The sequence below is a fragment of the Mercenaria mercenaria genome, chromosome 3 (genome assembly GCF_021730395.1).
Source record: "Mercenaria mercenaria strain notata chromosome 3, MADL_Memer_1, whole genome shotgun sequence".
Lineage (NCBI taxonomy): Eukaryota > Metazoa > Mollusca > Bivalvia > Venerida > Veneridae > Mercenaria > Mercenaria mercenaria.
The window spans coordinates 68,936,198-68,962,491 of NC_069363.1; the positions used below are offsets into that span (position 1 = coordinate 68,936,198).

Below are 26,294 nucleotides of genomic sequence, written 5' to 3' on the forward strand. Positions count from 1 at the left end.
ATTGGTCCTCCTGGCCATGTGATAGGAATCCTCCTCTCTGATTGGCTGGTTCTCCTGTGACCTCTTACAGTGACCTAACTAACCCTAACTACGTTCCCACTACATCGCCAATAGCGGGTCACTATCAACACTTATCCTGTTTTCTCATATTCTCGGGGGCCTAAGGGGTTGTTTTTATTCCCAGTAACAGAATAAACAGTACATAAACAGGCTGGTAACATTGCCTGATTGGGCTTACTTGATCTTGATTGGTTACGGTGAAACATAATGAAACATTTACTCACCGCGCCTGCGTCAAGTTGCTATTATTTTAGAATTCACCCCCCCTGACTGCTGATATAAATGTGGAGACTGGATTGGTTGCTGTCATGTATTTACTGATTAAATCCGGAGGTAGAGAGTCCCAGTCACAGACTGTATTTGGAATGAAGCTGTATTTTAATGTATTAGTTCTTGCATAAATTCTGTTGAAATGGTCACTATGCATATTCTTTGTAAAACGAGATGGTCGTTGCAGGTTATCAAGTGGAAGATTTGCCATAGAATTGAGTCCTTTGCAGAAAAGAATTAATCTGTTTTGCTTTCTTCTTTCTATCATTGGAGTAAGTTCCAGTTCGCTTAAAATTTTCGTCATAGAACCAGGTTCGTAACTGTAGTTGGAAGAAATAAATCTAGCTGATCTTTTTTGGACGTTTTCTAACTTGTCTTGTAAATACATCTGATGTGGATCCCAAGCTGAACTAGCATATTCCAAGACTGGACGAATTAACCCTTTGTAGGCTTGAAGTTTAACTTCACGGGGACACATAGATAAATTCCTTTTTAGTAATCCTAGGGTTCTGTATGCTTTGTTGCAGATTTCGTTGATATGTTTATTCCAGTTTAAATCATTTGTGATATGTACTCCTAGGTATTTAATAGATGTCAGAAATTCAAGACTTATTCCACCTAAAGTATAGTTATGTTTAACAATATTTTTCTTTCTGGAAAGCGTCATCATATTACATTTAGCAGGTTTGAATCTCATACCCCAAGATTTGGCCCAATTACCAAGTTTATTAATATCTGATTGTAGGTCCAAACAGTCCTGTTGGTTTTTAATTTCCCTATAACAAACACAGTCGTCGACAAACAGCCTTATATTTGAAGAAATGTCATTTGATATATCATTTATATGGACTAAAAATAAAATTGGTCCTAACACCGTTCCTTGAGGCACTCCTGAGTGTACGGTAGAAGAATCTGAACTGGACCCGTTGACTATAACTCGTTGGTTTCTGTTAACTAAGAATGCGTCTGTCCATTGTAAAATGTTCTTTGGGATTCCGTATTTATGTAATTTAATTTTAACAGTTCGTGGGGTACGGTGTCGAAAGCTTTTTCGAAATCAAGTATAAATATATCGACTTGTTTAGAATTGTCTATTGAAGTAGCCCAATCATTTATCACTGTGACAAGTTGGGTTTCACAACTATGATGTTTACGGAAAGCGTGTTGATTTTTGTTTAAAACAGAATGTTTATCAAAATGACTCATTAAGTTCGAGCAAACTATATGTTCCAGAATTTTACAACATATACACGTAAGAGATACCGGTCTATAATTACTTGGTAGAGACCTATCGTTTTTCTTATAAAGAGGACATATATTAGCAGATTTCCAGTCACTTGGGATTATACCGCTGTCAATTGACTTTTGAAATAAATGTGCTAAAACACCTGCAATACTAGGTGCAAGTTCCTTTAATACTCTTGGATGGAGGCCATCTGGGCCCATGGCTTTGGAAACATTTAGACCTGCCAGTATTTTTTCAACGCCTTTATTTGTAATAATAAAATGATTCATTTTGTCTACTGAAAGTTTCTCATACGGCAAAGAAGAATATTCTGTTCTAGTAAAAACACTAGTAAACTGATTGTTCAGGATTGCCTTAGCTTGGTCTGATTCTGCAGTTTCACCGTTTTTAGTTTTCAGAGGGGGGATTCCTTGTTTGTCACTTTTTGGCTGTTTATATATTTCCAAAATGGTTTAGTATCCTGTCTAATTTCACCTATCAAGTTGTTTACATAGCTATCGTGAGCGGATTTGACCGATTCCTTTATCTGACGCCTTAATAGTTGCCACTTATTTTTTAATCTGATATTACCAGTTTTTTTGAAATTTGCATGGGTCTTATTTCTACGTTTCACCATACATCTTATTTCACGAGTAATCCATGGAAGCGACTTAGATACCTTAGAAACTTTACTAGGTACGTGGGATGTCACTATTTTCAATATAAAGTTTATAATTAATTGCCTATTTTCTTCAACAGTTCTGTTATTATGATATCCGTTAAAATACTGTTCCTGGGCAAACTTATGGGTTTCCTCCCTCATGGTTTCGTAGTCCCCTTTAGAGTATTGGAAATAAGTCCGTTTTGGTTGTTATTTCTGTGGAATGTTACATTTCAACGTTCCCGTGATAATATCATGATCGCTTAGTTTGTCAAGGGATTTGACATTTTCAATTTGACGAGGTAGAGTAGTAATTAATAAATCCAAAGTGTTGCTTTCTGTAGTAGGAAAATCAATAAGTTGTTCAGCACTATGTTCGTGTAGTATATCAACTAATGTTTGGCCATCACTATCGGCAAGGCAAGAAGAGGTTAATTTACTGAGTTTACATTTCCAGTCAATTTTTCTAAAGTTAAAATCACCAAGCACATGTATGCCGGGAGTAACATTTGATTTAACCAATGACTTAATTTTGTCCATCTGTTGTTTAAGAAGGTCCATATGATCTACTGGCGCGTAAGGCTCTCTGTACCAACTACCAAAAAATTGGTCTTTACCGTTTAAGGTTAATTTAGCCCACAAGGATTCTGAACCATTTTCTACCAGCTTCAATGGCGCTGAACTAAGGTGTGACTTAACAAGGAGCATAGTGCCGCCCCCATTTAAGGTCCTATCATTTCTGTAGATGTCATGTCCTAGACTATCAGGAATTACCTCATTTGAATTAATACTACTATCAATTTTTGTCTCTTACAACACAAATAGTAATATTTCTTGACAAATAATGAAGATATTTCTTTCAAACTTGGTTCATTTATTAAGCATTACATATAATGCTTATCAAGATAGAAATAACCTTGTTGCCTTCAGTTTAGTTAGAATTACTTCCCTTTTTCAGATTTTTATGATGCATAATTTTTGAAGTCCAAAAAAATTATGTTTTAATGCAATGTTTAAAACAGAAAAGGGTTCAATGGCTTTCTCTGTTGCTCCAAACTTGTGCGCCAATACCTTTATTCTATATATTTAGGGTAAATACTTCGTTTCCAGTGCAGATGTATGAGCAATTTTTTTAGAACTAACATTTCTCTATAATGTTGTAAGTGAAAGCAGAGTAAAATGTATATATTCATGTACTAGCGCAATAATTTAGAGCATTAGAAAGTCATTTAACCCTTTTTTGTTTTAAACTTAGCATTAGAACATTATTTTTTTGGACTTCAAAGATTATGCGTCATAAAAATTTGAAAAGGGGAAATAATTCTACCAAAACTGAAGGCAACCAAGTTATTTTTATTCTAATTTGTATCATTTGTTATGCTTAATAAGTGGACCGATTTTGAAAGAAATATCTTCATTATTTTTCAAGAAATATTACTTTTTGTGTCATAAGCCCGATTGGGCAATGTTACCAGCCTGATAAACAACATTTGGGTGTTATTTTGTAGAAAATTCATTTGTCTTTCAGATGGAGTCATAAAATGTTACAGAAATTATCCCATTTAATTATTTTGTTACTTTACTTGATACCACCCTCACCCGCAGAAATGGACCAAGAGTTTCTCATATTCCCGTGGATTTAGATTTGACTTTTCATCACAAATAAGTTGTAGAATTTAAAACATTAAAATGACAATTGTGTAATAAAAAAATATATTCTGTAGTAAATACATCAAGAAATATGACAATTAATTGCATAATCAATAATCTATGGCAAATTTGCTAACACCACCAGAAAAAAATAAGGATTGTCAGGGGTCACACTGGGAATTTTTTTCTCTGAGCCACTGCTTTTTCCGAAGATAAAATTATGAGGCCAACAACGGCGAAGCGCGTAGCATTGACATTCTTATAGGACTACATTATATGTACCAAAGTACTCATACTACTCAAGAAATTAATTAATGTAGTTATTACATATTTCTTTGTAACCCTTTAAAATTGTTTAGAAAATCAATTTGTGTTAACTTCTAAAATTATCATTTTTATAACCATCTGCCATTTAATAAAAAAATTCTGAAAATCACATTTAAAATAAAGATGTCATTTAAAAAGAAAAAAAATTTGTTTAAAAAAACCCCAGTCTTATTTTGCACATTGCCTATAAGTGGGTGGGGTTCGATACCTTCGCATGTTTTATTCTCGAAAATTACTTCAAAATAAGAGCTCCTTTTGCAACATTTGTCAAATTGTTCTTAAATGTAAACTTTTTATTGGCTTTTTATTAAGACTGCACTAAAAAATCTCGTCAGAAATGACAGAAATATCCGAAAATCATGGTCGCAAAAACGGGTGACAAATTCAGAAAACGTAAGTTAGAATTAAATATTTGATAAAATACCTATGTTTTATTGCTTTTCTATCATCATAGCTATTCAATACTTACAATTTCTGCTTGTTTAAAGCATTTTTATTTGTTTTTGCCCAAACTAACCCTCGGCAATCATAACGGCCGACTGCTCATAAAATCGTATCAAGTGCACAAAATGATGATTATAATTATCCAGTTTGTTATTCAATAATCTAATTATCGCCAATTAACTGCCTGATCAAATAAAAAAAATTGCAAATTGGCTCCCTCCCTTTCAATAACGGATGTTGTGTCTACACAGATTATCGATTTTTCACACCTTCTGGTTCGAAAAACTGGCAATATTCGTTATTTTGGAAGCAGACATAGCTTCGAGTCATTTTCGCCAATTAGAAAATTTTGGAGCCACATTTAATTTTTTGTCGCAAATGGCTCAAGTGGCGATCGACAGCGTGACCCCTGATTGTTTTGAAAATTGAGTAAAATGCTGATAGTTTAGTCAATATGCGTCCAAATCACTTGACATTTTCAGTGTGTCAGTTTTGAACCATTCCTGTCTAGAAAATAACAAACATTAAATCATTTGGCAACTTTAAGGCAAAAAACGAGAATATGAGAAACCCTGAGAATACGAGAAACAGGGATATAGCATGTGGTGAAGAATGTTTTGACTTTCATGATATCTAAACTTACTAACACTTAAAACTTTTGCTCACATTCATTTAAATGTTTGATTTATTTGAATCTATCTTTTACGTCTGAAGTAATGATGAAATATTTAAACCTGTCCAATTCACCAATAGGGGGTCACTTTTGCAAATAGAGGGTCACCTAGTTTATTATATTTTCTATCCATTTAAATATAGTCTTTTTTCTGACAAAGCATGACTGTGGTATTGGAAATAAACATTTCAAGGCAGAATATAATGAGAATCAGAATGTTTACACTTCAAATGGGAGTTACTAGGTAAAAGGAATATAGCGCTAGTTTTCACAGTTGTATTTCTAAGCATAATTAGCACCAGCTATATCTAAATCTAAAATCAAAATATTGATGCACAGAACCTTATTCATTTATCTAAATTTGCCAGTTCAAACCATTATTACCCCAAATCAACCACTGGTTTGTATTTTTAAGTAGAATAAACATCCTTTGGATAATCCCTTATATGGGTGACCCTCTATTGGCTGAATGGCTGCCTCTGCTTGATGACACTTTTTTTCGTCAAAGTCAATCTAAATTTCATAATCATATTATTCCTATGAAAGTGCGTGTTTCACTCTTCAAAATGGTACCGGATTTGTGTGGTTTAATCTAAGAAACTGTGAGGTATGCTCAAAATTATTCTACTCCGAAGACTTCAAGAGTGCTTAAATCCAAGTCAGGAAACATGATTGCAAGAGTTATCTACTCATGGAACTCAAACTCATTAGATTAGATCCATCTTCTTTTGTGTAATAATTGCTAAGTTTTCCAGCCGATTAGCTGATAAGCGCTTGGCTTATCAGGGTTGCTACTGACATGCAGTGCACAGGTTCCATAACTCTACTTTGCCTTTTACAAAATAATGCCCCTTTTTCCGGCTTAGAAATTTTTGGTTAAGGTTTTATATGTAAACTTTTTGACTCTCTACCATACTTGTCGAAAGTTATAATTGCCCTAAGGCCTCACCAAATTAAAAAGTTGTTCATCGGATTTCCCGCTCGTATTTTTTCAGAAACACAAAAAAATTTTTTTGTTTTGTTTTTGGCTTGCGCTCGCCCCATTGAAAAAAATCAAGTAAAAATTTGTTGGTGCGCTACTTTTTATGGAAGTAACAGTGTACAAATGCTTATAATTCCAGTCCCAGATTGTTCTAAAATGGACTTTAATCACAATAAATACATACTACACACACACATCGTCTATATTATATCATAATACTTATATTTAGTTGCATTAAAGTTATTTCCCCTTGATGCAGTTATGCCATTTTCTTCAAGTGTTGACCAAATTGAGTTGCCACAAAAATCGTATATATTTCATTGAAATTTGGATGAAAAAACATACAAATTTATTTGATAACATCAATCTGCATTATTTTGGTAAGGGTAAATACGTATTGATGCATGTCACTTTTCTGTTTTCTATTTTTCTTGTCCAGATGATCAGCATTTTTATATGAAAATGGGTGGGGTAAGGAATTTACATTATGAGTTGTGTTCAGACCTGATTAGATGGTAAAATTTTCCAGTCCCCGGGTAGAATAATCAGAGCTCCAGATAAGCTGCGTATTTGCGTATTTACGCAATTAAAATTGCAGAAAACCCAATTGAATTCATACAGTGTGCGTACTGAAACGCAATTAAAATTCCTAATACCCAATTCGTAAAAAATAGCTTGCGTATCGCATTTTCCTTATAACTAGAACGGGTACAAGACTTTAACGCTAGATTTGACTGACTGGTTATACGTTACTGCAGAACAGGTTGCAATTTATCAGAAAAATAACAGGTCCATTCAGTCGGCTGATCGGTGTTATTTGGACGCTTTGTAAACAATTTTACGCCGATAAAATGTAAAGAGGTTAGGTTGCAGGAAAAAACATTGTTGCAGCACAAACAAACAAATTAGTGGGATATTTTGCTGTTCAACAATGACAGTTATCTGTTTGTGACGATGTAGTGTCACCAATACTGGATGACATCTTTTGGGAGAATGCATATTGCGGTGACCACATCGTTCGGGATATTGTGGATGAACTGATCTCAGACTGCATTAAAAGTGAAAAAGAAAACAACAGTATGAAACATTCATTACAATTTTAAATACATTTTTGTATTAAACATTGAAGGGCGCCATTAAAATACTTAGTCAGTCCTGTTTAATGATATATACCATGTATACTGTAAGCAAAAAAATACTCAATTGTTAGTGCGAGATTGGTAAAATACCCAACTGGTTTTAGCAAATACCCAATTACTTCTGAAAAGGCTGGGTAATGATATTATTTTTACCCAATTCAAATTTCCAATACCCAATTCAGACAAAAAGTGATGGGTAAATACCCAATTGCACCAAAAGCTTATCTGGAGCTCTGGAATAATGTTTATGCCTGTTAATCTCCATTTCAGACCTTAATTGAGACTTTGTTTCAACAAATTTAATCCGTTAAGAAAGTTTAAATTTAGAACAAGAGTTGTCCGTAAGACAGCAAGCTCGACTTTTCTAAGTGCTTGACTCTGAATTAGAGCTTTGTCAGTAAAAGGGGCATAATATTCAATAGCTTTAAAAGTAACAGAGCTATTGGACGTTATATAAAGTTATGGGGATTGTTTCTCCTGGTATAGACTATGAAACTAGTATATAACTATTTTAAGTTTCAAGTCAAAAGCTTTTAAAATTAATAGTAACAGAGATATTTGACTTTGTCGAAAACATTGAAAATTAGAGGTAAAATGCTACATTTTCATAGCATTAAATATTCAAGAAACATATCTATGTCATGATTATGTTTTAAGGTTATGTATTGTTTTATATCACATATTGTCTAAAAGCATTGTCAAAAGCATACATTATTTGATTACAGAACAGAACATATTCTTTATTTCCAGTAACTTAAACAATATAATGTTTCTCGTTACATAGCATCAGTATGGAGTATATTTATGTGTCACTAAGGACGGTGAACAAAATCAGATAGTGAAATAAATACATGTGCTTATAGAGGGTGAACTAAAATAGCAACCATAACATGTGATATTTTCTTGAAGTATACAATATATGAATGCAAAGCAAATGGAACATTGTTGTCGTCGGAGCTTTGGGTACAGTACTAGCATTGATATTCACCTAGATAAGTAGCCAGTGAAATAATTAAGACAAAACAAGTGTCTATCATTATCGGTGCTATGCTGATAAAATTGCCGAGTATAATACTGTGTTAGAATACAAATGCAATAGTATATCGAGTGATAATGATTAACGATACTAATAGGTACTCACATATAAAATAACTAAAAAAGAAAATATAGAAATGTGATAGGCCTTACCGAAACGAAAATGTAAGGATAACCTGGCGCGTGCGCCAAACGGAGAACAAGCATGGATACATAATACCTAAACATGCCTTGTAGAAAAAAAACAAGGCATGAAGAGTTACGAAGAGTGTAAATAACTAAAAAGTGCTAAAATATGCCGCAGTATGACAAAAGAGAGGTACCTTAAGTGGATATATGCAGCACTGTGCGATTGCATGACAAAGTAACCATAGCTCCGGCTACAGATATAAATAAAACTATATACATCAGCAGATCATGATGTTTGTAAACATGAAGGTAATGTCAATAGCATGTATACTATATTAAACTCCTACTGTATAGCTACAGAAGACCTTTTCGTAATATGAAAGCATTATAAATATATTTACTAAGCTTCAATAAAACTGAATGTTGAGTATTATGCATTAGTTTAGTAAATTTGTATACACTAGGTCGACGATAATAATATGGCTTGATATACAATTTCCTAATAGTGTCATATACTGGACATTTAATAATAAAATGGTACTGATCTTCTATATCGCCGCTATTACACAATAAACAATATCTTTGGTTATGATCAACCCTGTTAGCGCCATAATGGCCAGATTCGATTCTTAATTGATGCGATGAAAGGCGAAGATGAGAAAATGCAATTCTAAGTTTAGGTGATAAGAAATCTAAATAGTTTTCAAATCCAAATGTGGTTTTAAACAACTTACATGAACATAAGCATCTGCTATTGTAAATACCATTGTAACAATTTTGTACAAAGTTTTCAATCACTCTATTCTTGAATACAATGTAGAACGTATTAAGATCCACAATATCTGGATTAATCCATACATACGCCTCAGTCACAATCAAATGCATTTTTTTGTTTCACTTGGGGTCAAAAATAAAACTTTGTAAAACTCTTTTATTTTGAAATGTTAATTTACCATATACCTTGGTTCTACAAAAACAATGGTAGTTGTCGCTGTCTGATAGTTCGACAATATTTTTTTTCGATATAAAGATGAATCTTCAGGGAAAAAATAAAACAGACATGACCATTTTTAAAGGACTGTTTTATTCAAATAACTCTTTGAGACCCATCAAAACTGTTACCACATGATAAGGTACATAAAAGTAATGTAGAAAACCCAAAAAACTAATAAATTACACAAAGATTTGTAGTTATTATCTTCTTTTGAAGTTCAAAATTCTAGAAATTTTTGTTTTCTACTTGCTTTCAGTTTTTGCATACCTTTTGAAATGCATTTATTCAACTCAGTTATGTTATTTTCTAAACATTCAGTCATTTCTCTTTAAATAATGGTCTCATTTTTGTGATTACGACTATGTTTGGCAGAGATATAGCAATTTTAAAATGAAAGCCGAAATTTACCCAAAAAGTCTACGGACAAGACATCATCGCCAAGTGCTTTCTACATAGGTTTTAGAAGACAGTATTTTAGTTCTGTTGAACTTTTTATGTTTAAAATGATCAAGAACAAGTAAATAACAAACAAATTTAAGAAAAGAAGTATAATTGACGGTCTTGGGAATGTGTCTTTGAATAATTGAAGGATTTGAACAACTGTGACTAAATCAAAATGTCATTATGTGACAAGTTCTGTGCTATTGCTTACATAAATTAGGACTAATTGTTTTCATATTTCACTATATACTAAAAATAATGATACTTGGAAGGATCCTCACTGAAATAGGCTGTTAAAAATCTCCTTCAGCTAAGTGTCTACGGACAAGACATTTGACCATAATTTCTGTCTAAAAGACAGATAGAATAATAATGTTTCTGATCAATGCTCATGCATTTAATGAGCTTAAGAACTGACCTTGCAGCCTGTTATGTACACCATTTAGACTATGTTTATTTATCCGTAATAACTTTTAACCTTAACTAAACAAAATAAACCACAATCTTCCTGAAATTGGATGGTGGAAGAAACCACCTGACTAGACTTTGTTGAGGCAAATTATTTACATGCTGTTATCAACCATATCAATCAAGAAATGGTAAAAAAGTATAAACACAAAGTTTAACATGAAGAACTCTATGAGTTCATCTAAACATGTTCATTAAAGTAGAAACATTAAAAAAGTAGTAAGAACTTGTTAAACTTATAGCTGAGAACAACATCTTAAAAAGATTACAACTGTGTCTTAAATGGAAAACTAATGAAACAAACTCCCTTGCTGACTGCTTAAATAGCTGTATGTTGTAAAATACTCATATGACATTTATTCTGTGAGATCCATAACTCGTACTAATATTTTAAGTAGTCCTGCAAAATAAAATTCCTGCGAATTTTAACCTGTTTACAGAATAATTAAATGTTCACTGTGATAAGTTTTTATCACTTAGTTTTGAGTCAGCTAATGACTTACATTTTATGCTTTTTTCTTAAAATTCCCAAGATACATTCTCTTTTTCTAGCCAGTAATATTTTTTATTAATATTGACCTTTTTCCATTATATAAGATAGTATGACCAGAGACAAAGTTTTTTAACTATCTTTTTATCACATTTACTTCTTTTTTTCATGTTATCACCTATATTAATATTATTTTCTTGGAAAAATACTGTCCACAGAACAAATGTTAGTAACTCCAATCGTAAATCAAACTATGATTTGAAAATTCTAGTCCTCTGCCTCTGATGCATGTGGGGAAGTTGGCAGTAACTTGCAGAGAACATGTTTGTACAGTACAGAATCAATTAACAATTGTTAAGTTACATAACTGAAATTCTGTTGAAAAAGGGCATTAAACCCCCAAAAACAAACAAATCTAAATAGCTCTCATTTTTGAAAGGGAGAAAGCTGCAAGGAGACTACAGTAATCACTAGTAAATTGCTTGTAATTTCTTTTTTAAGATGATTTAAACTGCTTCAATTTTATGTGATTTCAGTCAGTTACAGAATAAAAGTTGATAGGCAGATGAATAGAATGAAATCTTGAAAACCAATCACCATTATATCTTGGCCCTGAAGAGCACAGAAATATGCCATTTTGAGTGGATTATAAATAACAAAATGTTTAAGTTGAAAGTGGACAGCCCACACCATGTCTAACAATAGATCTATACTCCACTAGAATATGACCAAATGTGAAATGATTTTGCTTCTATCTTCTCATTCTTTCTGTTTTACTACTAACTTGTAAAAGAATGTTGATTTTTTTTGCATTTCAGAGTCTCTTGATTTATTTCAAAGAACTCTTGATATATTTCTAAGGTCCAGTGCTGGTTTTTATTGAAAACAGAAAATATATTGAATAGTATTTGCGTAATGTCTTGTCCGTAGACACCCTCATTGCATGCCTTGTTTTTGCCATAACAAATGGAGGGTTAGAAAGAAATGTATTATTCCTTTTTTGATAGCTTTTAACATTTATATAAGTCATGTATAAGATTAAAACATATTCTATATCCATTGTACTTCTCAGATTCAGATTGTACACACAAGAATAAATGGGTAACATTTTGCATTTGGAAGAAGTAAGTTTCATTAGAAATATATTTATTCTATATTTTATATAAACATTAAGTGTGGTGTATTATTGAAACTTGATAAATAGCTCCAGTATGATTTTATAAATGATATTTGTCAAAAAAACCTTCATTTCTTTAGTGTCTACGGACAAGACATGTGTCTACGGACAAGACATTTTGCAATTCAACAACTATTTATATCTATATAACCCAGTTTAATTCCGTCTAATGTTTATCAACTTAGACACTATCCTAGCAGCTTTCATACCAACAGTGATTAAACTCTAATATTGTATCCTTCACAAAGAAAATAGGTGTCTACGGACAGGACAAAAAAATTGGCGCATTTATCATTGTCTGTTCAGAGTCAAATTTGAGGAGATAAGAACTTCCACCTGAAAGAATGCTATTATTTTCAGAAGAAGGTAGACTGAAGTTCACACAGAGACAAATAAGACAGTAAAAAAAGAATTATTTCATAATGAAATCACATTATCTGATATGGGGAAGAGCAAAAAGGCAAAATATATAACAAAACGGTCATGTCAGTCTTCAGTACATATCTTCTGTTGTGGGTGACATAGACAGTTAAAATAACTTGCAGCTGAAAGAAGACGAATTTTCCTGTAAACCAAACAGCACAAAAAGGTCTTGCTGGTTCAAGTTTTAATTAAAATGAAAAGACAAAAAGCACATTTTTTAAGGTGAAACAATATAACGCTGAATTTTGGCCTTTTTTCTGTTATTGGACAGCATGGCGTTCGTTTTATATGTACATCAGCTACCTGATAGTAGTTTTACCTGCAACTGGGTAGTGATATGTAACTCCTGAAGTGCTGGAGACAGAATATATAAACATGCACTTTTAAATTTGGGTGTATAACATGGAGCACCCAAAAAGTATGCATTTGATTGTGACTGAGGCGATACGAAAACCCGTAACTATCCAATAATTGTTTAACGCTAGATGCCCAATTCGTTCTACCAATTTCAATATCACTTACTAAAGAATAATATAAACTTTGTATAAAAATATTATCAGACTTAACAACCTAAGTGTACTGTATGCTAATGTTATTACCTTTTTTCACGAGTCTGCAGTACAAATTTCTCAATCCCTGGTGAATTATTTTTAATGTAAAAGAGCTGTATATTCTATTTTAAGGTTTTTAATAGTCAACCGAGAGCCAAATCAAGACAAACATATTTCTTCGCTCTTCGCTCGCTCCTGGTTTTCTCAAAAACCAAAAAAAAATATTTAAATTATTTTTTCGCTCACCGCCTCAATTTTTTCAGAAAAAAATCCGATGAACAACTTTTCAATTTGGTGTGGCTTAAGGTAAAAAAAAAATGGCCACACCACTGTGTATGACATGTACTTACTATAGGCTTATATATAAGAAATTTTGAAAATCTTTTTCTCTGAAACCTTGATATTTGGTGTGTGATATCAAGAGTTGTACTATCTACCGTAATTGTTCAAATTATTACCCTAGGTTCAAAAATGTATTTGACATGTAGTATATAATATAGGCTAACATATATGAAACCTAACTCTTTGCTTGTATCATCATGCTATACAAAGACACTTGAAGTTTTGTACACAGGTGAGTGCTTTAGGGTCCATGACCCTCTTGTTTAAATATTACCTATTACAATATCCACCTTTATGAATGATTGTCACTACAGATTTTATTTTCATGTCATGCCTCCTGTAGAAGAAGTGTGATAGATCCATGTGTTGTAAGAATAAATGCTAGAATCATTTCTGTTATAATAACACCTATCATATATGTTACGTGAATGTTAAGATTTCAGAACACAGCTTATCCATACTTGATATTTATTCAAAAAATTATATTCGGATATGGTTACACTTTTCTAAACATCACCCAAATCTCCAGTTTTAACAATATGTTTGACAAATTGCTATGTTATGAAGACAGTTTAGCAGCATTTGGCAGAATCTGACAATAAAGTTTACGGTGACACTACCTCTTACTAAAAATCATTTTGAAGAAATGTTCACGAAAAATTGGCAGCAGACAACCTACTTTCAATTTCAAAAACTTAAAAAAAAAACACAATTTATTGTTTCGCAGATTTGTTTATTCCTCGAAAATTAAAGGAATAGTAGTAATTAAAACAAACAAGTATGTGCTTACTCTTCACCCAATAATTTAGCAGCTAATTGATTGCAAACTGCAACCCCATGTGTCAAGATGTTAATACATGCCTCATTCTCACTGAGTTACATAAACGCAGAATGTGTATCGGTATTGATTTTTTGTGACCTGAATCGAACGGCAAATTATCCGAACCAGTCAAAATTCTAGTTTGCAATTTAGAGCAAAGAAATATGTAGAAATTTCCAGTTTTACCGCTCGCGATTTTTATGTGGCACTTTGATCACAGATTCGACAGTGCTTAATGACACTTCTTGTATTCGAGTCAGCAACTGTAAGCGTGTAATTATGTCTCCCACCACACAGTGGTGTGGGAGACATATTGATTTACTCCAGTCTGTGTGTCTGTCTGTCATACATAATCGAACATTTCTCATCCGATTTCACCAACTTCAACAAAATGTGTCTGCCAATAAGTGCTCGGCCAAGTTCGATAACTAGCCAAATCGGCCTAGGCACTTCGGAATTATGGCCCTTGATTTACCAAAAACACTCAGATTTCTTGCGCAGTTTTACCCCTAAATTGGCGCCTATACTACTAGTAGTCCTTTTGGTAAGAAAGCGCATGCACATGTGGATTTAGTAAACAGTATATAAAGACTGACTTACTATTTAGATGATTAGGCAGTTGTGGGAGACATGGGCTTTTCTCAAATGCATCTCTAGTTGATACCTGTTTTTATTGGCTAATTAGTCTATTTGCCAGTATAATAGATATGTCAAAGGTCATGTGTGTCATCGGAAGTTCCCCAAAATGTGTGGCAACTCCAATTCACTTTGATCCTAATTTCAAGTGAAGTGAGATAAAAGAAAGGGACATTTTTGCTCCAGTCAGCCACTGAGCCGATCCCTGAGAAGCCAGACTCTATGTTTGAAATCATGGTTGAAATTGCTGTCCAGATTTCAGTATATTACTTAGTTTCTATATAGAGGGTACACTTTGAAAACCATCCTGTCTGAATTTAATTTCACACAGTTGCACCTTGTGTGAACCTCTGCTAAAAGGCAAGCGAGGATCATCAGGGCACTCTAAATGTTTCAAAATGTTCAACTTAACAGTGTTATGTATGTTATTCAGAGAGGTGAAGCAATAGAAGAGGGGTTCTCGGGTTATATCAAGCATACCCCACAATCCCTACAGAAGAAGATTGAATATAACACAGATCTATTGTCAACGTTATGGACAAATATACCACAGGTAAGCATAGTGTTGTGTAGGAATTGATACGTATTATTATTTATAAATCCCTTACCGGTCATGGTCCTTCAGTTTGAGGGGTCTCAATGGTCCTTATGTCACCAAGATTGTTCAAATTATACAGATTTGTCCGAAAAACATGGCCGCCGGGGGGTCACTTCTTCCTATATGTATATAGTGGAAAGTTGTAAAAACTTATTGTGGGAAATTGCTGACCTGATTTTAAAATAATTCAAAACAAAGGGTCCTTGTGACCCTCTACCAAGATTGTTTAGATTATTTTGATTCATTAAAAAACATGGCCGCCAGGGGGCGTGGTCACTTTTCCCTATATGTATATGCAGTGCAACCTCTGGAGAGCAACACCCTTTGGTAGATAAAAATATTGACTGTTGAGAACCCTTGGGCCTAGGATCACGAAACTTAATGAGTCATGACCAGGAAATGACCCCTATTGATTTTAAGGTCAGTAGGTCAAAGGTCAAGGTCACAGTGACCCTGAACAGTGAAGCCGTTTCTGGGTGATAACTCAAGAAGGCTTAGGTCTAGGATCATGAAATGATAGGGAGGTTGATCATGTCCAGCAGTTGACCAATATTAATTTTGAGGTCAGTAGGTTAAAGGTCAAGGTCACAGTGACCTGGAACAGTTAAACCAATTCTGGACGATAACTTGAGAACTCTCACCTAGGATCACAAAACTTTATAGGTTGGTTATGATCAGCAGATGACCCCAATTGATTTTGAGGTCAGTAGGTCAAAGGTCAAGGTCACAATGAGCTGGAACAGTTAAACAGTTTCCGGATGATAACTTGAAAATGCTTTGGCCTAGGATCACGAAACTTGATAGGGAGGTTTGTCATGACCAGCAGATGATCCCTATTGATTTTGAGGTTAAAGGTCCAGGTCACATTGACCCAGAACAGTACAACTTTTGTGTACAGTGACCAAATAATTTCTGTTCCTTGTGCAATTACTGAATGCATCAAGGGGGGCATTTCGTGTTCTACGAGCTCTAGTTATGTCTCCCACCACACAGTGGTGTTGGAGACATATTGATTTACTCCTGTCTGTGTGTCTGTCACAAATCTTGTCCGCACTCTATTAGTCGAACATTTCTCATCCAATCTTCAGCAAACTTTAACAAAAAGTGTTTGCAAATAAATCCTTTGCCAAATTCGATAACTAGCCAAATCGGCCCAGGCACTTCAGAATTATGGTCCTTGGATCATAATAATCAATACAGAGTTGCAGACCGGTTACTCCTACTCCCACTCCAACTCCAAAGATACCAATAGGCTGCAAACAGTATATAAAGACAGACTTACTATTGAGATGATTAGGCAGTCATGGGAGACATGCGCTTTTCTCAAAAGCACCTCTAGTTACTAAATGGATTTGATTTAGATTTAAAAAAGTTGTTTCACATCATCACCCACATTATATAACACAATGTCCATAGCTCTGGAACCAATTTTCCATGAATTATGCCCCATTTTTACTTAGAATTTCAGGTAAAAGGTTTGGTGCACTTTCACTCTATTTTTAGTTCACCTGTCACATAGTGACAAGGTGAGTTTTTGTGATCACCCGTCGTCCGTGCGTGCGTCAACAATTTCTTGTCTGCACGATAGTGGTTTCATTTATGATTTTATTATGTCTCCCACCACACAGTGGTGTGGGAGACATATTGATTTACTCCAGTCTGTGTGTGTGTGTCTGTATGTCTGTCACAAAGCTTGTCCGCACTCTTAAGTCGAACATTTCTCATCCGATTTTCACCAAACTTAAACCAAATGTGTTTGACCATAAGACCTTGGCCAAGTTTGATAACTAGCCAAATCTTTCTAGGCGTATTGGAGTAATGGCCCTTGAATTACCAAAAATCGGCCTTTTTACTCTTGTCCGCACTCTAAGTCAAACATTTCTCATCCGATCTTCACTAAACATGAACAAATGTGTTTGACCATGAGACCTCGGCCAAGTTCGATAACTAGCCAAATCGGTCCAGGCATTTTGGAGTTACGGCCCTTGAATTACTGAAAAATCGGCCTTTTTACTCTTGTCCGCACTCTTAGTTGAACATTTCTCATCCGATCTTCACCAAACTTTAACAAAATGTGTTTGGCCATAAGACCTTAGCCAAGTTCGATAACTAGCCAAATCCACCCAGGCACTTTTGATTTATGGCCCTTGAATTACTGATTGGATCCACTCGTCCAGACCATCTGATTGGATCCACTCATCTTAAACATCTAGAGAAACTGGACATTTTTCATAGGGGCAGTTGTGGGAGACATGCACTTTTCTCAAAAGCATCTCTAGTTTTAACCAAATTGCACACAACTTGTATCACCATAAGATCTTGGTTCCTTTCTTGAACCGGCCAGATCCCATAATGGGTTCCAGAGTTATGGCCCCTGAAAGGGCCAAAATTAGCTATTTTGACCTTGTCTGCACAATAGCAGCTTTAGTTATGATTTGATTTTTACCAAACCTGCACACAACTTGTATCACCATAAGATCTTGGTTCCTTCCTTGAACTGGCCAGATTCCATTATGGGTTCCAGAGTTATGGCCCCTGAAAGGGCCAGAATAAGCTATTTTGACCTTGTCTGCACAATAGCAGCTTCATTTATGATTTGATTTTAACCAAACTTGCACACAACTTGTATCACCATAAGATCTTGGTTCCTTTCTTGAACCGGCCAGATTCCAGTATGGGTTCCAGAGTTATGGCTCCTGAAAGGGCCAGAATTAGTTATTTTGACCTTGTCTGCACAATAGCAGCTTCATTTATGATTTGAATTTAATCAAACTTGCACAAAACTTGTGTCACCATAAGATCTCGGTTCCTTTCTTGAACCGGCCATCATGGGTTCCAGAGTTATGGGCCCTGACCTACTTTCTTGTTTTTTAAGCTTTAGCAGAGAAATTTGTTCAAGCAAGCAATTTAACTCAGGTGAGCGATATAGGGCCATCATGGCCCTCTTGTTACTTGAAACATTTTGAATCTTCTTGTTAGAAAACACAGGTCCTTTTTCAGACTAACTTCGCAGATATTTTTCATCAATCAAAATTGTTTTGCAGATGTCTGTCGGTCAGTATGTAGACCAATCCGTTTCTGGATGATAACACAAGAACGCTTGGGCCTAAAATCATGAAAGTTGATAGGGAGATTGGTCATAACCAACCGATGACCCCTATTGATTTTGAGATCAGTAGGTTAAAGGTCAAGGTCGCAATGACCCAGAACAGTTTAACAGTTTTCGAATGAGTACTGAAGAACGCATAAGCCAAAGATCATGAAAATTGATAGGAAAGTTGGTCATGCTTAGCAGATGTTCCTGATTGATTTGAAATCAATAGGTCAAAGGTCAAGGTCACAGTGATATGGAACAGTTAAACAGTTTCCGGATGATAACTCAAGAATGCTTTGGCCTAGGATCCTGAAAGTTGACAGGGAGGTTGTTCATGACCAGCAGATGACCCCTATTGATTTTAAGGTCAGTAGGTCAAAGGTCAAGGTCACAGTGACCCTGAACAGTTAAATGGTTTCTGAATGATAACTCAAGAATGCTTGGATCATGAAAATTAATAGGGAAGGTGGTCATGACCAGCAGATGACCCCTGTTGATTTTGAGGTCAGTAGGTCAAAGGTCAAGGTCACAGTGACCCGGGAGAGTTAAACAGTTTCTGGAGGATAACTTTAGAACACTTGGGCCTAGAATCACTTAACTTAATATGGAGGTTGGTCATGACCAACAGATGACCTCAATTTATTGAATGGTCAGTAGGTCAAAGGTCAAGGTCATATTTACCCAGAACAGTAGAACTCTTGTGTACAGTGACCAAATAATTTCTGTTCCTTGTTCAATTACTGAATGCATCATTTCGTGTTCTACGAGCTCTTGTTCATTCAATGAGAGACAGTGTACATCTGTATCTAAGGTTGAACATTGTGATTGTAAATGCCCTTAAATGCCTTATAATTTACTATGGTTGCATATAAATATGGGTGTATAATGTTCTGTTGGCATTGCGTTTTAGCACACCTGAGCAATGTTCATGGTGAGCTATTGTGATCACGCTGTATTTGTCGTGCCTCAGTGCGTGCGTCCGTCCGCCGTCAACAATTGTGTTTAAAAGACATCTCCTCCAAAACCACTGTAAGGAATAATGTTGATGAAACTTGAAATGGATGTTCCTTGGATGGTCCTCTACCAAAGCTGTTCAAATGGTTCCGTTTGGTTGCACATAGGGGTTGCCAGAGCTAAAAATAAAAAACTCTTCAAACGGCATCTCCTTCTAAACCGGTGACTCTTATGTCTCAATCTACCAAGATTGTTCAAATTATACCAATTCATCAAAAAACATGGCCGCCAGGGGGCGTGGTCACTTTTCCCTATATGTATATAGTGGAAGTTAAAACAATCTTATTGTGTGAAACTGCAAGCCCGATTTTAAAATAATTTTACACAAATGGTCCCTGTGTGACCCTCTACCAAGATTGTACAAGTTATACCAATTTGTCAAAAAACATGGCCGCCAGGGGCTGGGTCACTTTTCCCTATATGTATACAGTGGAAATTTAAAATACCTTCTTGTGTGAATCTGCTGGCCCGATTTTAAATAATTTTACACAGATGGTCTTTGTGTGACCTTCCACCAAGATTGTTTAAATTATTTTGATTAGTCGAAAAACATGGCTGCCAGAGGGCATGGTCACTTTTCGCTATATGTATATAGTGGAAACTTTAAAAATCTTCTTGTGTGAAACTGCCAGCCAGATTTTAAAATAATTTTACAGAAATGGTTCTTGTGTGACCTGATTCGTAAAAAAACTTTGGCTGAGAGCGTGGTCACTTTACATCAACAATTTCTTTAAACAATATCTCCTTTAAAACCACTGAATGAATTTTGCTGAAACAAATGATCTTTGTGTGTAGCTCTCTTTCAAAGTTGTTCAAATGCTTCCAGTTCATTGCAGTTACGGGTCGTTTTACCTAAAATTAGGTTTTCAGCTATAAGACTTTAAAATTCATTTTCTCTAGAGCTTAGATATTTGGCATGTGATATAAGGATTTGACTGTCTACCATACTTCTCCAAATTATTGCCTTATTGTAAAAAATATGGTCATGCCCCTGTGCCATGAACTTACTATTGGCTTTTATATAAGAAATTTTGAAAATCAATAATAGCTAAAGCTTGCTATTTTTTGCTTGTGAACACAATAGAAACCACATAATATTTGGCTAGTGATATCGGATTTATAATTTCTACTGGTATTGTTCAAATTATTATGCCCCCCTTTGAAAAAGGAGGGGTATATTGTTTTGCAGATGTCGGTCTGTCGGTCGGTCGGTCGGTCGGTCGGAATGTAGACCAATCCGTTTCCGGATGATAACTCAAGAACGCTTGGGCCTAGGATCATGAAAGTTGATAGGGAGGTTGGTCATCACCAGCAGATGACCCCTATTGATTTTGAGGTCTGTATGTCAAAGGTCAAGGTCAAAGTGACCCTGAATAGTAAAACGGTTTCCGGATGATAACTCAAGAACACTTGGGCCTAGGATCATGAAAGTTGATAGGGAGGTTGGTAATGACCAGCAGATGACCCCTATTGATTTTGAGGTCAGTATGTTAAAGGTCAAGGTCACAGTGACCCTGAACAGTAAAACGGTTTCCGGATGATAACTCAAGAATACTTGGGCCTAGGATCATGAAAGTTGATAGGGAGGTTGCTAATGACCAGCAGATGACCCCTATTGATTTTAAGGTCAGTATGTTAAAGGTCAAGGTCACAGTGACCCTGAACAGTAAAACGGTTTCCGGATGATAACTCGAGAACGCTTAGGCCTAGGGTCACGAAAGTTGATAGGGAGGTTGGTAATGACCAGCAGATGACCCCTATTGATTTTGAGGTCAGTATGTTAAAGGTCAGGGTCACAGTGACCAGGAAAAGTAAAATGGTTTCCAGGCAATAACTCAAGAATGCTTGGGCCTAGTGTCAGGAAAATTGATAGTGAGGTTGGCCATGATCAGCAGATGACCCCTATTAATTTTGAGGTCATTAGGTCAAAGGTCAAGGTTACATTGGCCAGGAACAGTTAAATGGTTTCTGATCTTCTTGTTCAAAACCATAGGGCCTAGGGCTTTGATATTTGGTATGTAGCAAAATCTAGTGGTCCTCTACCAAGATTGTTCAGATTATTTCCCTGGGGTCAAATATGGCCCCACCCCTAGGGTCACATGGTTTATATAGACTTATATAGGAAAATAATTTGAAAAACCTCTTGTCCAAAACCACAGGGCCTAGGGCTTTGATATTTTGTATATGACATCATCTAGTGGTCCTCTACTAAGATTATTCAAATTTTTCCCCTAGGGTCAAATATGGCTCCGCCGTGGGGGTCACATGGTTTACATATACTTATATAGGGAAAAACTTTGAAAATCTTCTTGTCCAAACCACAAAGACTATGACTTTGGTAATTTGTAATGTAGCATCATTTAGTGGTTCTCTACCAAGTTTGTTCAAGTTATCCCTCTCGGGTCAAATATGGCCCCGCCCCAGAGGTCATATGGATCATATAGACTTATACAGGGAAAAACTTAGAATCTTCATGTCCATAACTTACATCATTCAAATTTGGACCACATGTATAGTTTTGAGTGGCAAGATGAACCTTGACATGAGTTGACCTTGATCTTGACCTAGTGACCTACTTTCACATTTCTGTAGCTACAGCCTTCAAATTTGGATCACATGCATAGGTTAGTGTACTGAAAAAAACTTTGACCTTGTTATGGACCTAGTGACCTACTTTCACATTTTTGAAGATACAGGCTTCAAATTTGGACCACATGCATAGTTTTTTGTTCCAAAATAAAATTTGACCTTGATTTTGACCTAGTGACCTACTTTCACATTTCTCAAGCTACAGCCTTCAAATTTGAACCACAAGCATAGTTTTGTGTACTGAAATGAACTTTGATCTTGAGATTGACCTAGTGACCTACTTTCACATTTCTGAAGGTACAGGCTTCAAATTTGGACCACTTGCATAGTTTTGTGTTCGGAAATGGAATTTGTGTTTACAGTGAGCATATAATTTCTGTTCCTTGTGCAATTACTGAATGCATCAAGGGGGGCATTTCGTGTTCGACGAGCTCTTGTGACATGCATATAATATAGGCTAACATAGAAGAAACCTAACTCTGTATTTATACAAACACACTTGAAGCCTTGTACACAGGTGAGCGCTTTAGGGTAAATAACTCTCTTGTTTTAGATTTTTAGCTCACCTGTCACATAGTGACAGGGTGAGCTTTTGTGATCGCATTTTGTCCGTCGTCTGTCTTCCGTCCGTCGTCCGTTCACAATTCCTTGTGAACACGATAGAGACCACTTTTTGCAGTCAGTTTTAATCAAACTTTCACACAATTTGTATTGGCATAATATCTCGGTTCCTTTCGAAAACTGGCCAGATCCCATCAAGGGTTCCAGAGTTATGGCCTCTTAAAGGGCCAAAATTAGCTATTTTTTGCTTGTGAACACGATAGAAACCACATTTTGCAATCAACTTTAATCAAACTTGCACACAACCTGTATTGGCATAATATCTCGGTTCCTTTTGAAAACTGGCCAGATCCCATCAAGGGTTCCAGAGTTATTGGCCCTTAAAGGGCCAACACTTGCTGTTTTTGGCTTTTGAACACAATATAGACAGGGGTCACACTGGGAATCTTTTTCTCTGAGCCACTGCTTTTTCCGAAGATAAAATTATGAGGCCAACAACGGTGTAGCACATAGCATTGACATTCTTGTAGGACTACATTATATGTACCAAAGTACTCGTACCTCTCAAGAAATTAATGTAGTTATTACATATTTCTTAGTAACCCTTTAAAAAGCTACTTAGAAAATCAATTTTTGTTAACATCTAAAATTATCATTTTTATAAACATCTGCCATTTAATAAAAAAATCACGGTCGCGAAAACGGGTAACAAATACGGAAAACGTAAGTTAGAATTAAATATTTGATAATATACCTATGTTTTATTGCTTTTCTATCATCATACCTATTCAATACTTAAAATTTCTAAAGCATTTTTTATTTGTTTTTGCCCAAACTAACCCTCGGCAATCATAAAAAATTTGCTATACATCGTCTAACGGTCGATTGCTCATTAAATCGTATCAAGCCCACAAAATGATGATTATAATTATCCAGTTTGTAATTCAATAATCTAATTATCGCCAATTAACTGCCTGATGAAATAACAATTTTGCAAATTGGCTCCCTCCCTTTCAATAATGGATGTTGTTTGTCTACACAGATAATCGATTTTTCACACCTTTTGGTTCGTAAAACTGGCAATATTCGTAGTTTTGCAGACAGACATAGCTTCGGGCCATTTTCGCCAATTAGAAAATTTCGGAGCCACATTTAATTTTTTGTCGCAAATGGCTCAAGTGGGGATCGACAGCGTGACCCCTGATAGACCACATTTTGCAATCAACTTTAATCAAACTTGCACACAACTTGTATTGGCATAATATCTCGGTTACTTTGGAAAACAAGCCATATCCCATCATGGGTTCCAGAGTTATGGCCCCTTAAAGGGCCAAACTTTGCTATTTTTGGCTTGTGAACACAATAGAGACCACATTTTGCAATCAACTTTAATCAAACTTGCACACAACTTGTATTGGCATAATATCTCAGTTCCTTATGAAAACTGGCCAGATCCCATCATGGGTTCTAGAGTTATGGCCCCTTAAATGGCCAAATAGAGACTTCATTTATGGTTTGATTTGATACAAACTTGCAAAACATCTTCAACAACAATAAATCTTGGATTCCATGATGAATCTGTCAGATCCAATCATAGGTTTTGGAGTTACGGCCCCTGATTGACCCCCTGAAAGAGCCAAAATTTTCTAGTTTGGCCCTTTCAGCCATATAGAGGTTTCATTTATGCTTTGATTTGATACAAACTTGCACAGAATGATTATCTTGATGATTTCTAGGCCTGGATCGAAACTGGGTCATGTTTGGTCAAAAACTAGGTCATCAGGTCAAATCAAAGGAAAAGCTTGTTAACAGTCTAGAGGCCACATTTATGACCCCATCTTCATGAAACTTAGTGAGAATGTTTATCTTGATGATTTCTAGGCCATATTTGAAACTGGGTCATATGGGGTCAGAAACTAGGTCACTCGGTCAAATCAAAGGAAAAGCTTGTTAACACTCTTGAGGCCACATTTATGACCCCATCTTCATGAAACTTGGTCAGAATGTTTATCTTGATGATTCGTAAGCTAAGTTTGAAACTGAGTCATATGGGGTCAAAAACTAGGTCAACCGGTCAAATCAAAGAAAAAGCTTGTTAACACTCTTGTTCATTTGATGTGCATGAAACTTGGTCAGAATGTTTTTGTACATGAAATATCGGATGATTTTTTATCTGGGTCATGTAGGGTCAAAAACTAGGTCACCAGGTTAAATCAAAGAATAAGCTTGTTTACACTCAAGAAGCCACGTTTTTTGGTCCAATCTTAATGAAAAATTTTCAGAATATTTGTCTGCATGAAATCACTACCTGGCTGTCAAAATTCCAGAAGTTTCCATGGAATGTCTTTGAATTTCCATGGAAGTCTGGACTCTGGAGTAATCAGACAAACTTTCCGGAGCTTGATATGGAATACTGCGGAAAAATGTCCAGTGATTTCCGGAGAACTTTCCATGGACAATTTTCCAGTGTGATTCCACGTACGTCCGTGAACAATTTTCCGGAGTTAATCTGCAGTCGTCCAGGAAGTTCTGCTGACAGTATTATTCAATAGCAATAAATGTGACTTATAGACTTTTTTGCTGTACATGTATAGTGAGCAATAACACTTCAGTACAAGCAACATGATTTTATTGCATGTGATCACTTTTGCAGTTTCAAACACTATATGATACATATGAACAAGGAAAATGAATCTTTGCCAGTTAAAAGTGACTGATCAGAATATTTTTTAAGCATATACATAGTTTTGAACAAAGATTAGTTACACTTAAATAATGATGAAATAAAATCATTCAAAGAAAGTACCTAAAGATATCTGTTTTCTTATATGCATGTTATTTATAAAATCTTTGTAAAGCCTTTGGTTATACTTTAGCATTCATTGTTTTATGCTATATAATGACTGATGTACAAATATACATGCATGTGTTAATTAGCATAATTACAAATGTATGTATTGTTTCATTGGTCAATCATGTAAACAAACTTACTTGAGCAATTTCCAGAATCCTCAATATTAACTTTGAACTGAATTTCCTCACATAATAAAGTTTCACTAATTTTTACACAACTTGTTAACATCAGACTTCCAGTTACACATTTTGAAAATTCCCCTGTAAGATCAGTTCATCTAATTGGCTGAGCTTGATCACATGGTATTCCCAGTCTGATGCTAATTGTTTTTTGATGTGTTTAAAATCCCTTAGAAAATGACAAGAGTTATTTTCCAGAGTTAAATGACCAGAATTTTTTCAAAGTGCTACATTTCCGCAGTGTCGGTGAATATTCCATGAACATTTTGACAGATGTCCAGAATAATTTCCAGAGATGTCCGTTGAAAACATTTGAAATCACTCTGGACATGTTATATAACAGGTGACTTTTCCGGACTATTCCGTGGAAAGTACCTACTTTCCTTGGAAGTTTTGCATTTGTCAGCAATTTTCCACAATTACTCTTGAATATGTACAGCCGGGTAGGTAAAACATGTTTACACTGTT

General features: G+C 35.3%; 1 protein-coding gene across 2 annotated transcripts in view; it reads left to right on the forward strand.

Annotated features, from left to right (window-relative positions):
- The window catches only part of LOC123524461 (mediator of RNA polymerase II transcription subunit 23-like), a 299,330-nt gene that overhangs the window by 6,007 nt on the left and 267,029 nt on the right, over positions 1–26,294 (forward strand). For both annotated transcript variants that reach the window (XM_045302672.2, XM_053538842.1), the window contains exon 2: positions 15,371–15,490. In XM_045302672.2, the coding sequence (XP_045158607.1) occupies positions 15,371–15,490 (120 nt within the window). The remainder of the gene's footprint in view (positions 1–15,370; positions 15,491–26,294) is intronic.